Source organism: Bos indicus, chromosome 6, assembly GCF_029378745.1.
Source record: "Bos indicus isolate NIAB-ARS_2022 breed Sahiwal x Tharparkar chromosome 6, NIAB-ARS_B.indTharparkar_mat_pri_1.0, whole genome shotgun sequence".
Lineage (NCBI taxonomy): Eukaryota > Metazoa > Chordata > Mammalia > Artiodactyla > Bovidae > Bos > Bos indicus.
Window position 1 is genome coordinate 31,101,409 of NC_091765.1, and position 19,157 is coordinate 31,120,565.

At 37.0% G+C, this 19,157-nt stretch overlaps 1 protein-coding gene across 5 annotated transcripts in view; it reads right to left on the reverse strand.

The window, feature by feature from the left end:
* SMARCAD1 (SNF2 related chromatin remodeling ATPase with DExD box 1) overlaps nt 1-19,157 on the reverse strand; it is a 91,208-nt gene that overhangs the window by 34,739 nt on the left and 37,312 nt on the right. For 4 of the 5 annotated variants that reach the window (XM_019962449.2, XM_070790871.1, XM_070790872.1 and 1 more), the window contains 3 exons: nt 17,056-17,227; nt 14,037-14,103; nt 6,850-6,953 (listed from right to left, as the gene is read on the reverse strand). In XM_019962449.2, the coding sequence (XP_019818008.1) occupies nt 6,850-6,953; nt 14,037-14,103; nt 17,056-17,227 (343 nt within the window). The remainder of the gene's footprint in view (nt 1-6,849; nt 6,954-14,036; nt 14,104-17,055; nt 17,228-19,157) is intronic. The other variant, XM_019962450.2, reaches the window with a different exon arrangement.

A 19,157-nucleotide genomic window follows, 5' to 3' on the forward strand; every position in this document is an offset into this window, starting at 1 on the left:
GGGTACGACAGAGGATGAGATGGTTGGATGGCATCACCAACTCAATGGACATGAGTTTCAAATAAGCTCCGGGACTTGGTGATGGACAGGGAAGCCTGGCATAGAGCAGTCCATGAGGTGGCAAAGAGCTGGACATGACTGAGTGACTGAACTAAACTATCTTTTGCGAATTAAATATATTGAAGCACATATTAAACATTCAGGAGGTTGTGTGCCTATCATTTGCTCTTTGATCTTGGACCCCACACTTTTGTCAGCTCTGCTAATCCCTGATGACTGAAAATACCTATGTAGTTCAGTGGTTATTCTGGAGCTTCACAGAAGCCAGGTGATACATGAACTCTGGGCTCAAATCATATCAGTGGGCCCAAGAGTTATGAATCAATCCTGCAGTTACACTTCTAGTTCCAGAATGTAGAGTCGGAACTGACATATTTGGCACTGGCAGAAATTCCACATCAGCTCCTTGACCGATGGAGTAAGGTCCATAGCGGTATAAAATACTAAATCTAAGGCCCTAGAACTGTCCCTCTGACAAAGTAGCAACAACCATATTACTGAAGGAATTGCAGAGATTGGCACCACCATCCCAGATCCCAATGTAATGTGCCTCCTTGGCCTATACGAAAGCGAAATGAGTCTTAGAGAATTATTTTAGACTATCATACGCAAACAACAGGTGATGACCCCACATGCAGCTGCTATACCAGATGTATTTTTACTAGAGAAAATCAACGTAACTACACATTAGTCTAGCAGTAATTAAGGAAGACAAGAAGAAGCTATTTTCACCTGGGCAGGGTAAGTGATGAAGGTGCAGGGTAAGTGATGAATACACCTTCGTGCTTTCAGGGCTATAACTCTCAACTCTTTTTCAAAAAATACTACCCAAGGACTTTGATAGTTTTGCAGAGTCCACAGTGTATCACTTTGGTCCTTTACACTGAAGACATCACGTAAGTTGGACTTAACAAGCAGGAAGTAGTGGTTGTTTTTAGATGGCCTTAGTAAGATATATGGAGAAGGCAATGGCACCCCACTCCAGTACTCTTGCCTGGGAAATCACAAGGACGGAGGAGCCTGGTAGGCTGCAGTCCATGGTTGCTAAGGGTCGGACACGACTGAGCAATTCACTTTCACTTTTCACTTTCATGCACTGGAGAAGGAAATGGCAACCCACTCCAGTGTTCTTGCCTGGAGAATCCCAGGGACAGGGGAGCCTGGTGGGCTGCCGTCCATGGGGTCGCACAGAGTCGGACACGACTGAAGTGACTTAGCAGCAGCAGTAAGATATATGCATGCTAGAGTGGAAAATATGCTGAATGCTCAGTCTCTCAGTTATGTCTGACTCTTTGCAACTCCATAGACCACAGCCTGTCCAGGCTCCTCCGAATTTTTCAGGCAAGAACACTGAGCAGGTTGTCAAGTCCTACTCCAGGGGATCTTCCCAACCCAGGTACTGAACCATGTCTCTTGCGTCTCCCAGAATTGGTAGGTGGATTTGTTACCATTGCGCCACCTGGGAAGCCTACCACCCTCAAATTCTGAGGTCCACCACTTTCATTAATTATATGGGGGTTCAACGTGAAGCATGCTGCAAATTTCACTCTGAAAACAAAAAAACAAAAGACAAATGAATGGCTGGACTTGCTGCCTCTGAGAAAAAGGTACAACACTTTAGTCGGACTCTTGGGATGCTGGAGGCAAGGTACACTTCAGTTCAGTGTATGCTGCTCTGTTAGGAATGGGGCCTAGATTAAGAGAAGGCTCTGGCGTAGGTCCAGGATGCAATTGCCACTTGGGTTTTGCAACCAGCGAGTAGATGCAATGCTTATCAAAGAATCTGTGGCTCATGAGGATGTTGCATAAAGTCTCTGGCAATTCCCAACAGGAAAATCACAGCAGAGACCCATATGGCTTCAAAGAAAGGTCATGTCCTCTTCTGCTGACAACTACAGGCTGTTCCACTATAACATGACACATCCATTTGCAGAAATTATTGCACCATGCAAAATTATGAAAATAAAAAGCCACTGGGCTGAGGAAAATTGTGTTAGAGGTATCACATTCAAGAACTTCATTCAGTTCAGTTCAGTTGTTCAGTCGTGTCCGACTCTTTGAGACCCCATGAATCGCAGCACGCCAGGCCTCCCTGTCCATCATCAACTCCCGGAGTTCAATGAGACTCACGTCCATCGAGTCAGTGATGCCATCCAGCCATCTCAGCCTCTGTCGTCCCCTTCTCCTCCTGCCCCGAATCCCTCCCAGCATCAGAGTCTTTTCCAATGAGTCAACTCTTCACATGAGGTGGCCAAAGTACTGGAGTTTCAGCTTTAGCATCATTCCTTCCAAAGAAATCCCAGGGCTGATCTCCTTCAGAATGGACTGGTTGGATCTCCTTGCAGTCCAAGGGACTCGCAAGAGTCTTCTCCAACACTCCAGTTCAAAAGCATCAATTCTTCAGCGCTCACCCTTTTTCACAGTCCAACTCTCATATCCATACATGACCACTGGAAAAACCATAGCCTCGACTAGATGGACCTTTGTTGGCAAAGTAATGTCTCTGCTTTTCAATATGCTATCTAGGTTGGTCATAACTTTCCTTCCAAGGAGTAAGCGTCTTTTAATTTCATGGCTGTAGTCACCATCTGCAGTGATTCTGGAGCCCCCCCAAAAATAAAGTCTGACACTGTTTCCACTGTTTCCCTATCTATTTCCCATGAAGTGATGGGACTGGATGCCATGATCTTCGTTTTCTGAATGTTGAGTTTTAAGCCAACTTTTTTACTCTCCACTTTCACTTTCATCAAGAGGCTTTTGAGTTCCTCTTCACTTTCTGCCATAAGGGTGGTGTCATCTGCATATCTGAGGTTATTGATATTTCTCCCGGCAATCTTGATTCCAGCTTGTTTCTTCTGGCATTTCTCATGATGTACTCTGCATATAAGTTAAATAAGCAGGGTGACAATATACAACCTTGACGTACTCCTTTTCCTATTTGGAACCAGTCTGTTGTTCCATGTCCAGTTCTAACTGTTGTTTCCTGACCTGCATACAGATTTCTCAAGAGGCAGGTCAGGTGGTCTGGTATTCCCATCTCTTTCCGAATTTTCCATAGTTTATTGTGATCCACACAGTCAAAGGCTTTGGCATAGTCAATAAAGCAGAAACAGATGCATTTCTGAAACTCTCTTGCTTTTTCCATGAACCAGCAGATGTTGGCAATTTGATCTCTGGTTCTTCTGCCTTTTTCAAAACCAGCTTGAACATTAGGAAGTTCACGGTTCACGTACTGCTGAAGCCTGGATTGGAGATTTTTGAGCATTACTTTACTAGCGTGTGAAATGAGTGCAACTGTGTGGTAGTTTAAGCATTCTTTGGCATTGCCTTTCTTTGGGATTGGAATGAAAACTGACCTTTTCCAGTCCTATGGCCACTGATGAGTTTTCCAAATTGGCTGGCATATTGAGTGAAGCACTTTCACAGCATCATCTTTCAGGATTTGAAATAGCTCAACTGGAATTCCATCACCTCCACTAGCTTTGTTCATAGTGATGCTTTCTAAGGCCCACTTGACTTCACATTCCAGGATGTCTGGCTCTAGGTCAGTGATCACACCATCGTGATTATCTGGGTCGTGGAGATCTTTTTTGTACAGTTCTTCTGTGTATTCTTGCCACCTCTTCTTAATATCTTGTGCTTCTGTTAGGTCCATACAATTTCTGTCCTTTATCGAGCCCATCTTTGCATGAAATGTTCCTTTGGTATCTCTAATTTTCTTGAAGAGATCTCTAGTCTTTCCGATTCTGTTGTTTTCCTCTATTACTTTGCACTCATTGCTGAGGAAGGCTCTCATACCTCTTCTTGCTATTCTTTGGAATTCTGCATTCAGATGCTTGTATCTTTCCTTTTCTCCTTTACTTTTCACCTCTCTTCTTTTCACAGCTATTTGTAAGGCCTCCCGAGACAGCCATTTTGCTTTTTTGCATTTCTTTTCCATGGGGATGGTCTTGATCCCTGTCTCCTGTACAATGTCACGAACCTCATTCCATAGTTCATCAGGCACTCTATCTATCAGATCTAGGCCCTTAAATAGATTTCTCACTTCCACTGTATAATCATAAGGGATTTGATTTAGGTCATACCTGACTGGTCTAGTGGTTTTTCCTACCTTCTTCACTTTAAGTCTGAATTTGGTAATAAGGAGTTCATGGTCTGAGCTACAGTCAGCTCCTGGTCTTGTTTTTGTTGACTGTATAGAGCTTCTCCATCTTTGGCTACAAAGAATATAATCAATCTGTTTTTGGTGTTGACCATCTGGTGATGTCCATGTGTAGAGTCTTCTCTTGTGTTGTTGGAAGAGGGTGTTTGCTATGACCAGTGCATTTTCTTGGCAAAACTCTATTAGTCTTTGCCCTGCTTCATTCTGTATTTCAAGGCCAAATCTGTCTGTTACTCAAGGTGTTTCTTGACTTCCTACTTCATTAGTGACCCATTAAAAAAATAGAAGGAAATCTTAAAAGAAGGATAGTGCAATTTTACACATTAAATGATTAAGAAATGCATAAATACTCCAATAAGTATGAACTCAAGTCTTCTTGGAATGTGAGCATTGGAAGGGCTATAGTTTATGAGTTACTATGAAATAGTAGATGAAGAGTTATTTGAAAATGAGCAGCAATGGAAAGACATGCCTCACTGTCTTTGTGTCATCTCTACTATATGGCTGAAAATGTAAACATTAAGTTAAAAATAAGCAAATAAATAAAATCAATAAATTTCAGCTACTTTGCTAGCCTCCTGTTCTCATATTAAAAGTGCCTGGAAGGCTAAAGATTCAACTGCATGCCATGCACAACTCTCCTACTATGTTCAGCATTAAAACCAAATTTGTATCTTCACATCAGTACAACTGTTTTCAATAACGTTTAAAACACCAGTTAACATTGCTAATCTGTCATGGTATAGCTTTTTGAATTTCACTGTCACTGTCCTTAACATCATCTACATCCACATGGTATCAGCAGGAAGTCTTTTGTGGTGAGATAAACAGGTTGGGACCCTAGCTCTTCAATATTCTCATTTTCTATCTCCTCAAATCCAATCTGTTTTCCTAAACCAACACTTGTGAATTTAAAACATTTCTCTGAGGGTTCAAGTTCTTCAAAATCACAAGTCACTGTGAAGAAAAATTTTCCACAATACATAATGCACTCTTTTGTCATCAGTCTAGGCTTCTAAAAATGGTGGCAATGACCACTCCAAAGTTAAGTTTCTCAAAATTCTAAAACCATATTTGCATCCTCACCTTCAATTACAGTAATTAGTAATTTAAATGCTCACTTTAAATAGTAAGTCATAAATGCTGCTAACACATTTTTACTAAAAGACTGTATCAGAGAATGGTTTTTGGAGGCAAAAGAAAAAAAAAACTGGGGTTGAGTTCAGCTTCTGTAGAGGGACAGGCTTGATAAATTCAAAAATTTTTAAAGCTAAATGTTTTCATTTGGGTCCTGTTTTTGCAATAATTCGCTATAACAGAGAAGAATTAAGTAAATATATCAATGCAGATTTGGCCGGTCCATCCATTTTTGCTATAGCTAGTCCATGGGGTCTCTAGGAGTTGGATATGACTGAGCGACTTCACTTTCAGTTTTCACTTTCATGCATTGGAGGAGGAAATGGCAACCCACTCCATTGTTCTTGCCTGGAGAATCCCAGGGACGGGGGAGCCTGGTGGGCTGCTGTCTATGGGTTGCAAAAGAGTTGACACAACTGGCAACTAAACACCAATAACCAAACTACCACTGGCTTCAGCTTCAAATCTCTATCTGGAGTTGATGCTGAACATGACAACACTGGTACTTTTCAAAGCTTTAAATTCTAGAGTACATTTTCTGTCTTTCAGATTTGAGTCCTTTGATGCATGTGTTCATCAACAGATCTTGTTTCACTGATCTTACCATGTGTCTCAATTCCTAGATGCAGCTGGCTTACAGAGCAGTGGTATCACTTAATGAAAATTTAGAATGTGAATTTGTTGATAACACCCCACAAGGCTAACATGCTATTCAACAGACGTAAAAGCAAAGTGAATGCTTTGAATCAGCCATCAATAAATACAATGCTATTTCTTCCATGGCCGTTATACACAGGTTTATAAACTAAAATGTGGGCCTACTCTCTTATACTAGTGGTTATTCAAACCTAAAACTCAGAATTTTTACTTCCTACCATGGGAAGAATACCTCCTATGGAGGGATACAACAGCTATCCCATTAAATTAGGGTGGAGACTAAATCAGGCAAACAAAGGGGTTACTGTGCTAATTGGGGTGACTGACTTTGATCGCCAAAAAGAAATTGTGCTGTCTTGAATGCAGACATGGAAGACTATGTCTAGATTCACTGGGAGGCCTCTTAGTAGATTTATTTCACAAAGTAAAAGTTAATAGAAAACCACAATAACCCAGTAAAAGCATAACTAATATTATTTTCAGATAAGCAGTTAAATATCAAAGGAGTCATCTATAGGAATTATAAGTAGTTGTCACCGAGGAGTTTGAAATAGTGCTGGTGCTAGTAACAACTGTTTTATGTAAGCATTGTATAATTATATGTATATACACACACATTTTACAAGATAAAATTTAAAGTATGTTTTTCCCAAAAGTTACTTTACTACACCACTAGAATATTTTAAAAATCAGTTTTATAATTCAGAGATAAGCAATTAATACTTCTGTGTGAGAGAAGACTGATTCACTGAGATGTATTTTTGTAAATTCAGATTCAACATAGTCTGTGCTTAAGTAGCTAATTTTGATGCTGAAATTCAAATGTAACTCACATGATCCAATCTCTTCTTTTTCATAGATTGATCATCATTAAATTCATCTTCCTCGAATGGCTCTGAAGAAGAAGATAATTTTCTTTTCCTGGGTCCACCACCTTCTAAAACAGACAAGGACATGCAAAGTTCACACTGATATAATACAAGAATCATTAATGTAAAAAAAAGGGCAAAGTACACTTAATAGTTCTCTTGATATCAGGACAGTATTATTTCTTCTACATATGACATACATGCAATAAATGTTAACTGCATTGAAGGAAAAATAAAGAGATCCTTTTCAGACTTTCAAAAGTAGAAATCACTATAAGACTATACATATTTCTAAACTATCACATTATTTAATGCTAATGATATATATCTTTGAACTGACAGGTAATTCTATAGTAGAAAGAAGAGGTTCTCCTCAATGACTGAATGTTCAGTAGTGAAAAAAATTGAGCCCATCAGCTTATCTGAATAGCATCAAATAATTGTCAATAATTAAGTATCTACTATGTACCAGGCTTCGCAGTGGGCTTTTATAAACAGCTGTTTCATTTACTTTCCACAACAAATCTACCAAGTAAATACATACTCATTTTACCAATTAGGAGGAACTGAGAAACAGAGAAATCAAGAGATGAATGCTTTTAACCTAAAAACAAGAGAGTACAGCACAAGAGAGTGCTGTACGACAGTAATAGGAAATGTGTACATTCTGTCAAGACTGACAGAAAAACTCCATCTACATGATTTGGAAAAGCTATGTTACTTATGTTTTACTTTGTATACATTCATATACTTCTCAGTACCTTCACTCTCAGAGAGCAAATTCCAGAGACATACTGCAGTGCTTGTAAGAAAGTATTTGCTGAAAGCTTACAAAGGTTTAAGAGTTCAGTATTAACTGTATCAGTACCCTAACTATGCAGTTAGAAATAAAAGTTGTAGGAATATTCAAACCAAGTACAGACACAACAGCTTTTAAGCTGTAAGCATGAAAATGTCATAATACGGCTATAACCAAATTGAATGCAATCAACATTTCAATGTATAATAATTACATGCTTTAAGTATGCATGCTTAAATTTCCCCCACTTTATTTCATAAAGTAAATGTGCATTCTGCATACACCAACTAACTGCTGGCATCCACTCTATCATTACCCACATATTTGCTGGGGTTAAGTGACTACCATTCAATTCAGTTCAGTTGCTCAGTCATATCCAGTAATTAGGCATATTACTAATAACTACCATTAATAATAATATTCTAATATTCAAAGTCTGAAAAGTTTCAAACTAGGTGATTACACCATGTCACCTAGATATGTTTAATCCTTTCTTAAAATAAAGAAAAGCATATTTAAAACATAAAAAGTAAAACATGAAACTGCAAAAAAGAAAATATGAACAAAGAACACTAACAGGCAATTCAATAGGGGAAAAAGAAAGAGAAAAGATGATCAACATCATTAATAACTAAAGACAGGGAAAACACAGTACCTTTTTTTCCATCCTAAGATTAAAAGGAGTAGTAAAAGGAAGTCACAGCATACTGTGGGCAGTCATGTTACAACACTATAAACTGTTATAGCCTATCTGGAAGGCAATCTAAATAACACACCTCAGAATTTTAGATGTGTGTGTCTTTCAGTTCAATAATTCTTTTTCCAGGAATTTACTTATAAAAAACTGAGGGAGAATGATTAGTTAGGCATACATAAAAATTTTTACCTAAGCATTTAAGTGCCTGTCAATAAGCTATTAGACAAGTCGGAATACACTGTTATAAAGAAATGAGTAGACTTTTAGAAATAAATATGGTTACAAAACAACCAAAAAAAAAAAAAAACAGAATCACAGTCACATAAAAATGTTTTTACCTACTCTTACACTGACACATATATAGAGAACTAGGGCTTCCCTAGTACCTCAGATGGTAAAGAATATGCCTGCAATGCAGGGGACCCAGGTTTGATCCGGGGTTGGGAAGATACCCTGGACAAGGGAATGGCAACCTATTCCAGTATTTTTGGAGAAATCCCATGGACAGAGGAGCCCGGGGAGCCCCAGTCCATGGGGTTGCAAAGAGTTGGACACGACTGAGTGACTAAGCACAAACATACAGAGGTGGAAGAATCAGCTAGATTCCGGATGACATCAGTAAATTCATATTTTTACCACTTAAAGTAGGGTAAAAATTTTGGATACCTATTTTTGTCTTTATTAACTTAGTATTCATAAATGAAAACATTCAGAAGGCAATGTAAAAAACATACCATTATTGTTTAATATGCAGGATGATACTGCATATAAAAGACTATAATTTGTGGTAAAACCAATGTCCAACATCAGAATTTGGAGACTCTTTGTGAACTGTCCAAGGCATTTAAAAAGACCCTCTGTTAATGAGACAAAGCTGTCATTCTATACATTACCTCAAGAGTGTACCATACTGAAGATGATTGATATGACTATCCTGTCCATTCTAAGAAGCAGCACGGAAGTTTACTTAAACAAGAAAACCTTAATTTCTTCTTTCCTTATAATTTGCCATTTGACAATATCTTCCAAACAAAGAAATAAAATCAAAGTCTAGTACAACAATGACAAGTAAAAAACTCCGCTGAAGTTCAACTTTAATAAGTACTGTAAACTACATGTGGGTAGAGGTTGTGTCCATTTCGTTCCAGCATGTACCCTCCATGCCTAAAACAGAATCTGGCATCCAGTAGTAGATACATACTAAGTATTTGTTTAATAAATAAAGCTGAATAATACAAACTGCTCAAGACAAAAAAGACCACGCACTGCTGTAGAATAGTTACTTAACAAAGTTTTCATTGGAAAGATTCTGAAATATGAGATATTATGAGGACAAGAAAGAATATGTAAAATCTCCCCAACCCATTTAACAACTCAACAAATATTAACAGGGCCTACAATTTTTCAGAGTTTTTACAGTAGGATACAGTAATGAAGACACAGCTTTCTCTTGTACCATTTCTAGTATCAGACGGCCCTTAAGCACAGAAATGTTAATATGGACTATGCACTTACTATTTGCCACACACTATAACAAGAAATTTGTAACAAGGATCATTGTTTCATAACAACCTAAGAATATCCTACTATTAATATACTATTTTACTACAGAAAGAGAAAACTTAGGCAACGCTGCCCAAGGTTACACAGCTAGTAAGCAAAACAAAAGGAAGAATCTTAATATTCACTGTGGGTAGCAGCCACACACCATACAATACCATTCTGTTGCTCAAACTGGTGAGAAAGAGATTTAAAATATTTCATGTGGAAAACGGAATATTACTCTGCCATAAAAGGAACACCTTTGAGTTACTTCTAATGAGGTGGATGAACCTAGAACCGATTATACAGAATGAAGTAAGGCAGAAAGAGAAAGGTAAGTATCGTATTCTAAAACATATATATATATATATATATATATATATATATATATATATATATATGCAATCTAGAAAAATGGTACTGAAGAATTTACTTACAGGGCAGCAATGGAGAAACAGACAGACAACAGACTTATGGACGTGGGGAAAGGGAAGGAGAGGGTGAGATGTATGGAAAGAGTAACATGGAAACTTACATTACCGTATGTAAAATAGATAGCCAATGGGAATTTGCTGTATGGCTAAGAAACTCAAGCAGGGGCTCTGTACCAACCTAGAGGGGTGCGATGGAGAGGGAGATGGGAGGGAGGTTCAAAACAGAGGGGATATACGTATACCTATGGCAGATTCATGTTGTGGTTTGGCAGAAAACAAAATTCTGTAAAGCAATTATCCTTCAAAAAAAAAATTAAAAAAATTTCATGTCAATAAAGTAATATCATCTATGGAATCCAAGCAGGGGGTTAAGATGAGGTAGATAATTGCAGAAGAAAGATAATAGACCCATGAAAACACATTATGGTATTTTCTATTTTTGTATATAATTTAAAAAAAAATCCACTTAGGAATATGGGTACATATTCACACTGCTAATGAAATCATAAATTGGCATAACCTTTAAAATTAACATTGAAGTACATATTATATTTCAAAATGTGCGTACCCTTTGACTCAGCATCCTGGTTTGACGTTTAGGCTACAGAAATAAAACCAGAAAGGTTTACTTGTAATGCTACTTTCTTTTGTATTGTAGTAATGAAATAATGTAAACATCAATGCTAAGTAATAGTCAGATCAGTCACTCAGTCATGTCCGACTCTTTGCAACCACATGAATTGCAACACGCCAGGCTTCCCTGTCCATCACCAACTCACGGAGCTTGCTCAAACTCATGTTCATCAAGTCGGTGACGCCACTCAACTATCTCATCCTCTGTCGTTCCCTTCTCCTTCCACCTTCAATCTTTCCCAGCATCAGGGTCTTTTCTAATGAGTCAGTTCTTTGCATCAGGTAGCCAAAGTATTGGAGCTTCAGCATCATCCTTAGCAATGAATATTCAGGACAGATTTCCTTTAGGATGGACTGGTTGGATCTCCTTGCAGTCCAAGGGACTCTCAAGACCACAGTTCAAAAGCATCAATTGGCGCTCAGCTTTATGATCCAACTCTCACATCTTTACATGACTAATGGAAAAACCATAGCTTTGACTAGAGATCTTTGTTGACAAAGTAATCTCTCTGCTTTTTAATATGCTGTCTAGGTTGGTCATAGCTTTTCTTCCAAGGAGCAAGCGTCTTTTAATTTCATGGCTGCAATCACCATCTGCAGTAATTTTGGAGCCCAGGAAAATAAAAGTCTTACTGTTTCCATTGTTTCCCTATCTATTTGCCAAGAAGTGATGGAACCGAATGCCATGATTTTAGTTTTATGAATGCTGAGTTTTAAGCCAGCATTTTTGCTCTACTCTTCACTTTCATCAAGAAGCTCCTTAGTTCCTCTTCACCTTCTGTCATAAGGGTGGTGTCATCTGCGTATCTGAGGTTATTGATATTTCCCACAATCTTGATTTCAGCTTGTGCTTCATCCAACCTGGCATTTTGCATGATATACTCCGCATATAAGTTAAATAAGCAGGATGACAATATACAGCCTTGACATACTCCTTTCCCAATTTGGAACCAGTCTGTTGTTCCATATCCGGTTTTAACTGTTGCTTCTTGACCTGCATACAGATTTCTCAGGAGGCAGTTAAGGGAGTCTGGGATTCCTATCTCTTTCAGAATTTTCCACAGTTTGTTGTGATCTACACAGTCAAAGGCTTTAGCATAGTCAATAAAACAGAAGTATATATTTACTGGAATTCTTTTCTCTATGATCCAACAGATGTTGGCAATTTGGTCTCTGAATTCTCTGCCTTTTCTAAATCCAGCTTGAACATCTGGAAGTTCTTGGCTCGTACCGTTGAAGCCTCGCTTGGAGAGTTTTGAGCATTACCTTGCTAGCATGTGAGGTGAATGCAATTGTGAAGCAGTTTGAACAATCTTTGGCATTGCCATTCTTTGGTACTGGAATGAAAACTGACCTTTTCCAGTCCTGTGGCCACTGATAAGTTCTCCAATTTTGCTGCCATATTGAGTGTGGCACTTTCACAGCATCATCTTTTAGGATTTGAAATAGCTCAGCTGGAATTCCATCACCTTCACTAGCTTTGTTCATAGTGATGCTACCTAAAGCCCACTTGACTTTGGACTCCAGGATGTCTGGCTCTAGGTGAGTGATCACACCATCGTGATTATCTGAGTAGTGAAGATCTTTTTTGTACAGTTCTTCTGTGTATTCTTGCCACCTTTTCTTAATATCTTCTGCTTCTGTTAGGTCCATATCGTTTCTGTCCTTTATTGTGCCCATCTTTGCATAACATGTTCCCTTGGTATTCTCTATTTTCTTGAAGAGATCTCTAGTTTTTCCCATTCTATTCTTTTCCTCTATTTCTTTGCACTGATCAGTTAGGAAAGCTTTCTTATCTCTCCCTGCTATTCTTCGGAACTCCACATTCAGATGGGTTTAGCTTTCCTTTTCTCCTTTGCTTCTGTTCTTTTCTCAGTTATTTGTTAAGTCCTCCTCAGACAACTATTTTGCCTTTTGCATTTCTTTTTCTTGGGGATGGTTTTGATCACTGCCTCCTGTACAATGTCACGAACCTCCATTCATAGTTCTTCAGGCACTCTATCACATCTAATCCCTTGAATCTATTTGTCACTTCCACTGTATAATCCTAAGGGATTTGATTTAGATCATACCTGAATGGGCTAGTGGTTTTCCCTAGTTTATTCAATTTAAGTCTGAATTTGGCATTAGGAAGTTCATGATCTGAGCCACAGTCAGCTCCTGGTCTTGTTTTTGCTGACTGTGTAGAGTTTCTCCATCTTTGGCTGAAAAGAATATAATCAGTCTGACTTTGGTATTGATCATCTGGTGATGTTTATGTGTAGAGAAACAATAAATTAATCCTACTGGTGTCAGAGAGGAATGTTATGGAGGTATTTTGTAATTAGATAAATTTTGATTGTAACGACAAGTTATCCAAGATAAATGATCAAATGACTTTTCTTAAAAATGCAAACCAATACTATATTTTGTATTCTAATGATTATATATAGTATTTAGGCTTGCTTTCATTTCTTATCTAGTAGTGGGATTATAGGTTAGTTTTACTTGCTCGGTACGTACACACAAAAAAAAATCTAGGCAGCATTTACTGAAAAAAATTGGAGGTGCTTATATAAAAATATTTATTTGGTATTCTAAAACCGGACTATAGTATAAATGTTTAGTACCCAAAGGAATGCTAATTACAAGCTAGGATTTCCTTAAGTTCCTGACTCTCATTTAGAGAAGTAAAACTACAATGAATTAGAAAGGACACTTATTAAAGAACATATATCTCCCAAAACTTCACTGTCAAGATATCTCATCTGCAGAGGACAAGCAAAATTACCAATGAAACTGTCCCCTCCCCTTTTTTGGGAGGGTCAAGAAAATGGAACCTAGAAAATTCAGTTTCCAGGTAAGTAAGACCTCAGGTAAGTTAGTTAACCTTCTTATTTTTTTAAGCCTTCTTAATCTTCACTGTTTTCATCTAAAACCCCTGAAGCTATTAATACTTCCTAAGGTTCCTGTAAGAATTCATGGAGAAGCTTGGTAAACTGATGAGCAATAAAAATGAGAAGATATGTATTATCTTCAACATGGCTTGAAACGAAGTCAGGCATACCTGCATCACCGAACATCAGCAAGGCAGCAGCAATTGCTCCATCCATAGTGCTTGTTGAGTCAATCAACTAACAAAATGAGAAAAGATTGTTTTAAAAACAATACTTTAAGAGTTATTTTACAAACTTACCAAATATTTAAATATATTAAATATATAAACCAATATATTAAATATACAAGTAGAGAAATAGCTACATAATAGCTTAATTTCAGTAAGTCAGATGATAAATTTTCAGAATATCTGGTTTGTCTAAAAAGTCTAAATTTATCTATCTTAAAATGTATTTAATGGATTTACTTATCACCATTATAAAAGAAAAAATAAAACATAGTCAAATATGTACAGTACACTCAAGGTTTTTGTTATTTTAATTGTAAGACTGGGCCTTGAAGTCTCAAAAACTTCCTACCTATGAGTGAGTCCAGGTACTGGGTGGGTGGGGGTGTGTGTGTGTGTGAGAGAGAGAGAAAGGGAGGGAAAGGAAGAGAGGGAGAGGGGAAGGAAGGGAGGGAGGGAAGGAAGGACAGGCACTGATAGGCATTTAAAATAAACTCTGGAATTATTTTTTAAATCTAGTACTTCTCGAGTGGGATAAAGGACTCTTGAAATATGCTCTATTTCTAAATTGCTAAAAACTAAATTGCTTGAATTTACTCAAGAACATATTAATAGATGGCTTACATAATTCACACTTTTAGATTTTAGAACTCCCATACTTTCTCTTGCCGTAGTTTTCTGTACTTCCAATGAGTTATTTGTTTTAAAAAGATCTTAATTTTTAAAATGAGCTATTTTTGCATTAAATTAAAAGCCTCAAAACAAAAAAATAATGCTCTTTTCTATACTAGTTTTCTTCCTCTTGGATCCTCCAACATCTTGTAAGCCTTTCCTCATTTTCAAAATAGACAAGGCATATTCTTATCAAGTGTAGGACTAAGTTTATATTTCATAGCTCCTTGAATTATTTTATATGGGTCTAAAAGCCTCTGAAGAGTAATTTATAAATGTTATCTGTAAATCTTTTAAAATGATGGGAGATCACTTGAAATCCAGATTACTTCCAGGGAGTGCTATGCTTTGGAGCAAGTGTTATGCTAAATTCCCCAAATTTCAAATACTAGTGAAATAGACACACAAAGTTCATGTAGCAATTCAACTTTACCACTGTAATTATAAAATTAGAGATAAATGCTTTTATAGGGAATAAATCCCCTTGAACTACACGAAAAATTGGCACTCAAGCTAAAGTATTTTTAAACTGCGATTTATGTTGACTATTTTAATACTCCATCATGTTTATTCTGTTGAAAGTTCTTTCCAATACTTTCAGTGTTGCTCCTAGTACGTTCTTTCCTTCTTTTCCTATGGGAAAAAAACCCATCAGGAAGCAAGTAACACTACTTGCAGGGGAAAAGTAGACTCAAGATACCATTCAAGTTTCACTGAGCTAACAGTAGAAAGGTTATCAGAATAATTTGGGAAAAAAGAAAGATTCATATTAAATATATCAGAGAACAAAGGAAATAATATAAACTTAAAAGAGTTCAAACTAGCAGGCCTAGATCACTTCTATTTCAGGCATGTTTTGTTTGACTTGAATGGTATTTCTGGTTTTGTCTTTCTTTAAATTAGTTACTATAAAAAGGAATGAAATATGATACAACATGAATGAACTTCAAAGCTGTATACTAAGCACAGAAAGTCAGTTATAAAAGATCTCACTGGGATTTTCCTGGTGGTCCAGGGGTTAAGACTGTGCTTCCACTGCAGGAGGCACTGGTCCAATCCCTCCTTGGGGAAACAAAGATCCTAAATGCTATACGATCAAAAAAGAGAAAAAACATGTACGGTAATGTTCCCACTGATATGAAATGTCCAGAATAGGCAAGTCTATAGAGACAGAGATTAGTGGTTGGCCAGGGAACGGAGATGGGGAGTGACTGCTAATAGGTACAAGGTTTCTTTTTGGAACGATTAAAACGTTTTAAAATTAGATTATGGTGATGGTTGTACAACTCTGTAAATATGCTAAAATCCAAAAAATCAGGTGATCTTTACAGATTTAAACTATATCTCAATAAAGCTCTTAAGTTGATGATCAACACCAAATAAAAATTCAGTCTTTTATTTGAAAATCTGAATTATCTGATAAAAACAGACTGTCACTGATTTCACATGGTCATATCCTATCAAAGCGAAGCAGCAGCTACCTCTCTTAAGAAGAGTATGTGCCAATATCCACCACTTCAAAGTTACCTGCCTAGGCCATAGAGATATGGTGCCTTCCACGCCTTAGCTTGGGGGAGTGATGCTAGGGATGGTGATGATCAAAACAAAGGTGAAAAACCTATGAACCTGTAATTAAATGATTCCCCGGAGCTCAATCAAATACTAAGTGGCAGAGCTAGGGATAAACTATTTACTAATCTTCAGAGGTTTATTCTCTACCTACAACTTAACTGAACGGTAAATTTTTATTTCCTCTTATAAAAAGAGAGCTAGATAACTGTAACAGTAAAACTACAGCCACTTGTTTTGTTTCTATAGTTCAATCAATATTTCTCAGCAAGGGTGCCACTGGCAGGACTCCTTTTCTGTTACACGGCTGTGTTCTCGGTACTGTAGCGTGTTTAGCATCCCTGGTCACAGGGCACTAAATGTGAAAAGCAACTCCTAATCATTACGGGGAAAATAAGAAGAAAAGTCTCTGGACATTTCTATGTTTCTAGTGAGAAGAGGGTTATCCCCATTTCAGAACCATCCAAACTCAAAAAACTTCACAACCTACATGAGATACAGAGATGCTCAAGTTATTTCATTACTTATAGGTGAATAAACCTCACCTACTGTAAGATTCAACAAGTAAATCTCTGGCATCTGCTTTTATTATCAAATTAATTATCTTCAAACATAAGATATTTTTAGAAAAATGACTATCTACTGAATATAGCACTGGATACAGGAGACATTTTAAGCATCATTACAGCTGTAATAACCAATTACTAGAAAGGGGTATAACCTTAAGTAAATCACTGTCACTTCTTTGTGGAAAAAGTTCCTTCAAGGTCTGAAGTTTAGCATCTTTAAGGTCTTCCAATTCCGAAAGGTCCTCCAATTCTGAAATATCATTATTGTTTCTAGTGGCCATGGTAGGAAGGCCTTGGGACTCTTCATCTTCAGATGGCTCAGAACTAAAAGTATTTTCGGAGGGGAAAAAAACAGTATTTTAATGTATTACTAATGTTATCTCATTATAGATGAATATAACTGTACATATATAATACAATACATTTGCAGTTCTTTTCAATAATAAATGTAATCTGTATCTGTTAAAGATTAAAACAAGTTGTTATTTTTTCCATTTCAGTACAGTTGTACATCTACACTGAGAAAGTCAGCATACTTTGAACATATTTCAAATTCTCTGGGCCAGGATAGAAAAGAACAGCAAAAACGTGAACCATTTTGTTAATATACTCATCCATTGCATACCCAACTTCTCTTTCCTACTTTTTTCACCTGTACCCTGAATAAAAGATGGGTGTTGTCATGTTGTTCCTGAGAAATTATCATGCATACACTAATAAAAATATAAAAGGATTTTCACAGTCTACCTAGGTGATCGAAGTGTTAAAATCAAAATGGTCCATTCAATATTAGACTGTCTACCAAGAACAAAATGTTTCTTTAGCAGACAGGGAGCATTTGTTTTACACAAGGCTTCATCCAACAGCAACTAACTTTAATCTCATTACATTTCAGTTCATATGTTTATCTTACATAAAAGACACTGTGAGCCAAATTTCATTCATGTTTCTCCCAAACAACAGAATTCATTTTGAAATTTTGATTTTCTAACACAGTAAGCATTCTGAAGATCAGAAATCAGAAGTATAACAAATGGGTAGAAGTCACAGAGATCAGAGAAAGAAATATAGTCAAGTATATTCCTAGTGCCAGAGAATGCAGACTTCGCTATGCAGCTAATTCTGTTTTTGGACAGTTCTTTTAGACACATATCCAGGACCTGTATTTTAGTAACTTCTCTTTACTTAGTTCAGCTGCACCTGTTAGGGTACCAGTTATGACTAAGAATCTCCTGAAAACATATAAACTGGACTGTGAAGGAACAGAAGTATCCATTTTAACAAACTTCTGGGTTGACTTCTTGAATCTTGCTCTGAAAAACTGCTCTAAAGTAACAAGGTTAAATAAATCTCTTCCTTTAATGAAGACAATTACACATATCTCCCTTTCCATTACACCCAGATTTCTCATTCCTTACATATTCAACTCTAAATTTTCACCCTGACTTACTACATTCACACTTCCTAACTGGTTTCTGCCTCTGAGTTCACTGAGAAAATGAAGCTTTCACGTTGGAATCCTTTTACAATTTTCACACTGCATAACCACTTTAAATGTCCTTACTCTTCTGACCATCACACCCTTAAACTAGTGATCAGATTCATCACCATTCTGTGGGACAAACTCATGTGTCTCTTGATGTAGGAAGTTTTCAGGCTGACAGTGAATCTTATCAAGCCTTCGACTTAATGTCCAATTTATAGGAGATAGAAAAGATAGAGCAATAAATTCAAGTCAATCATGAAGAAGCAACCAGAAAAAGTCTATTTTGTCTAGAAGACTCTATTTCTTCAGTAAGTTGAAGTACTTTAAAAAGAGAGGAGAGGAGTGTACTATTTTAAGATCCAAGTATAGGTAATTAAGAGTCATGACACTCAAATGTTTCTTATTTGGATTCTGGTTTGAAAAACTAGCTACAAAACACATGAAACCTAAATATAAACTGGGAATTACACGATGTAGAGAACTGATAGTAGTATTTATGTAAGTGGGATACAGAGCAAGTATTAAGGGGACGAGTGTTCGGGTATCTATTATTCATTTTAAAATACTTCAGCTAATAATAATAAACAAAATAATGCAACAGGAAAATAGTAACAATTGTTAAATGTAGGTGGCATATATATGTTCATTATCTATCATTTTCCAATATGAATAAAGCTTTAAAAATAAAAGAAAAAATCTACAAGAACAAGAATAACCACTCTGTGTTCTTTTATCTGGTCTCAGATCAAGTTATTTATTCCTTTCCCT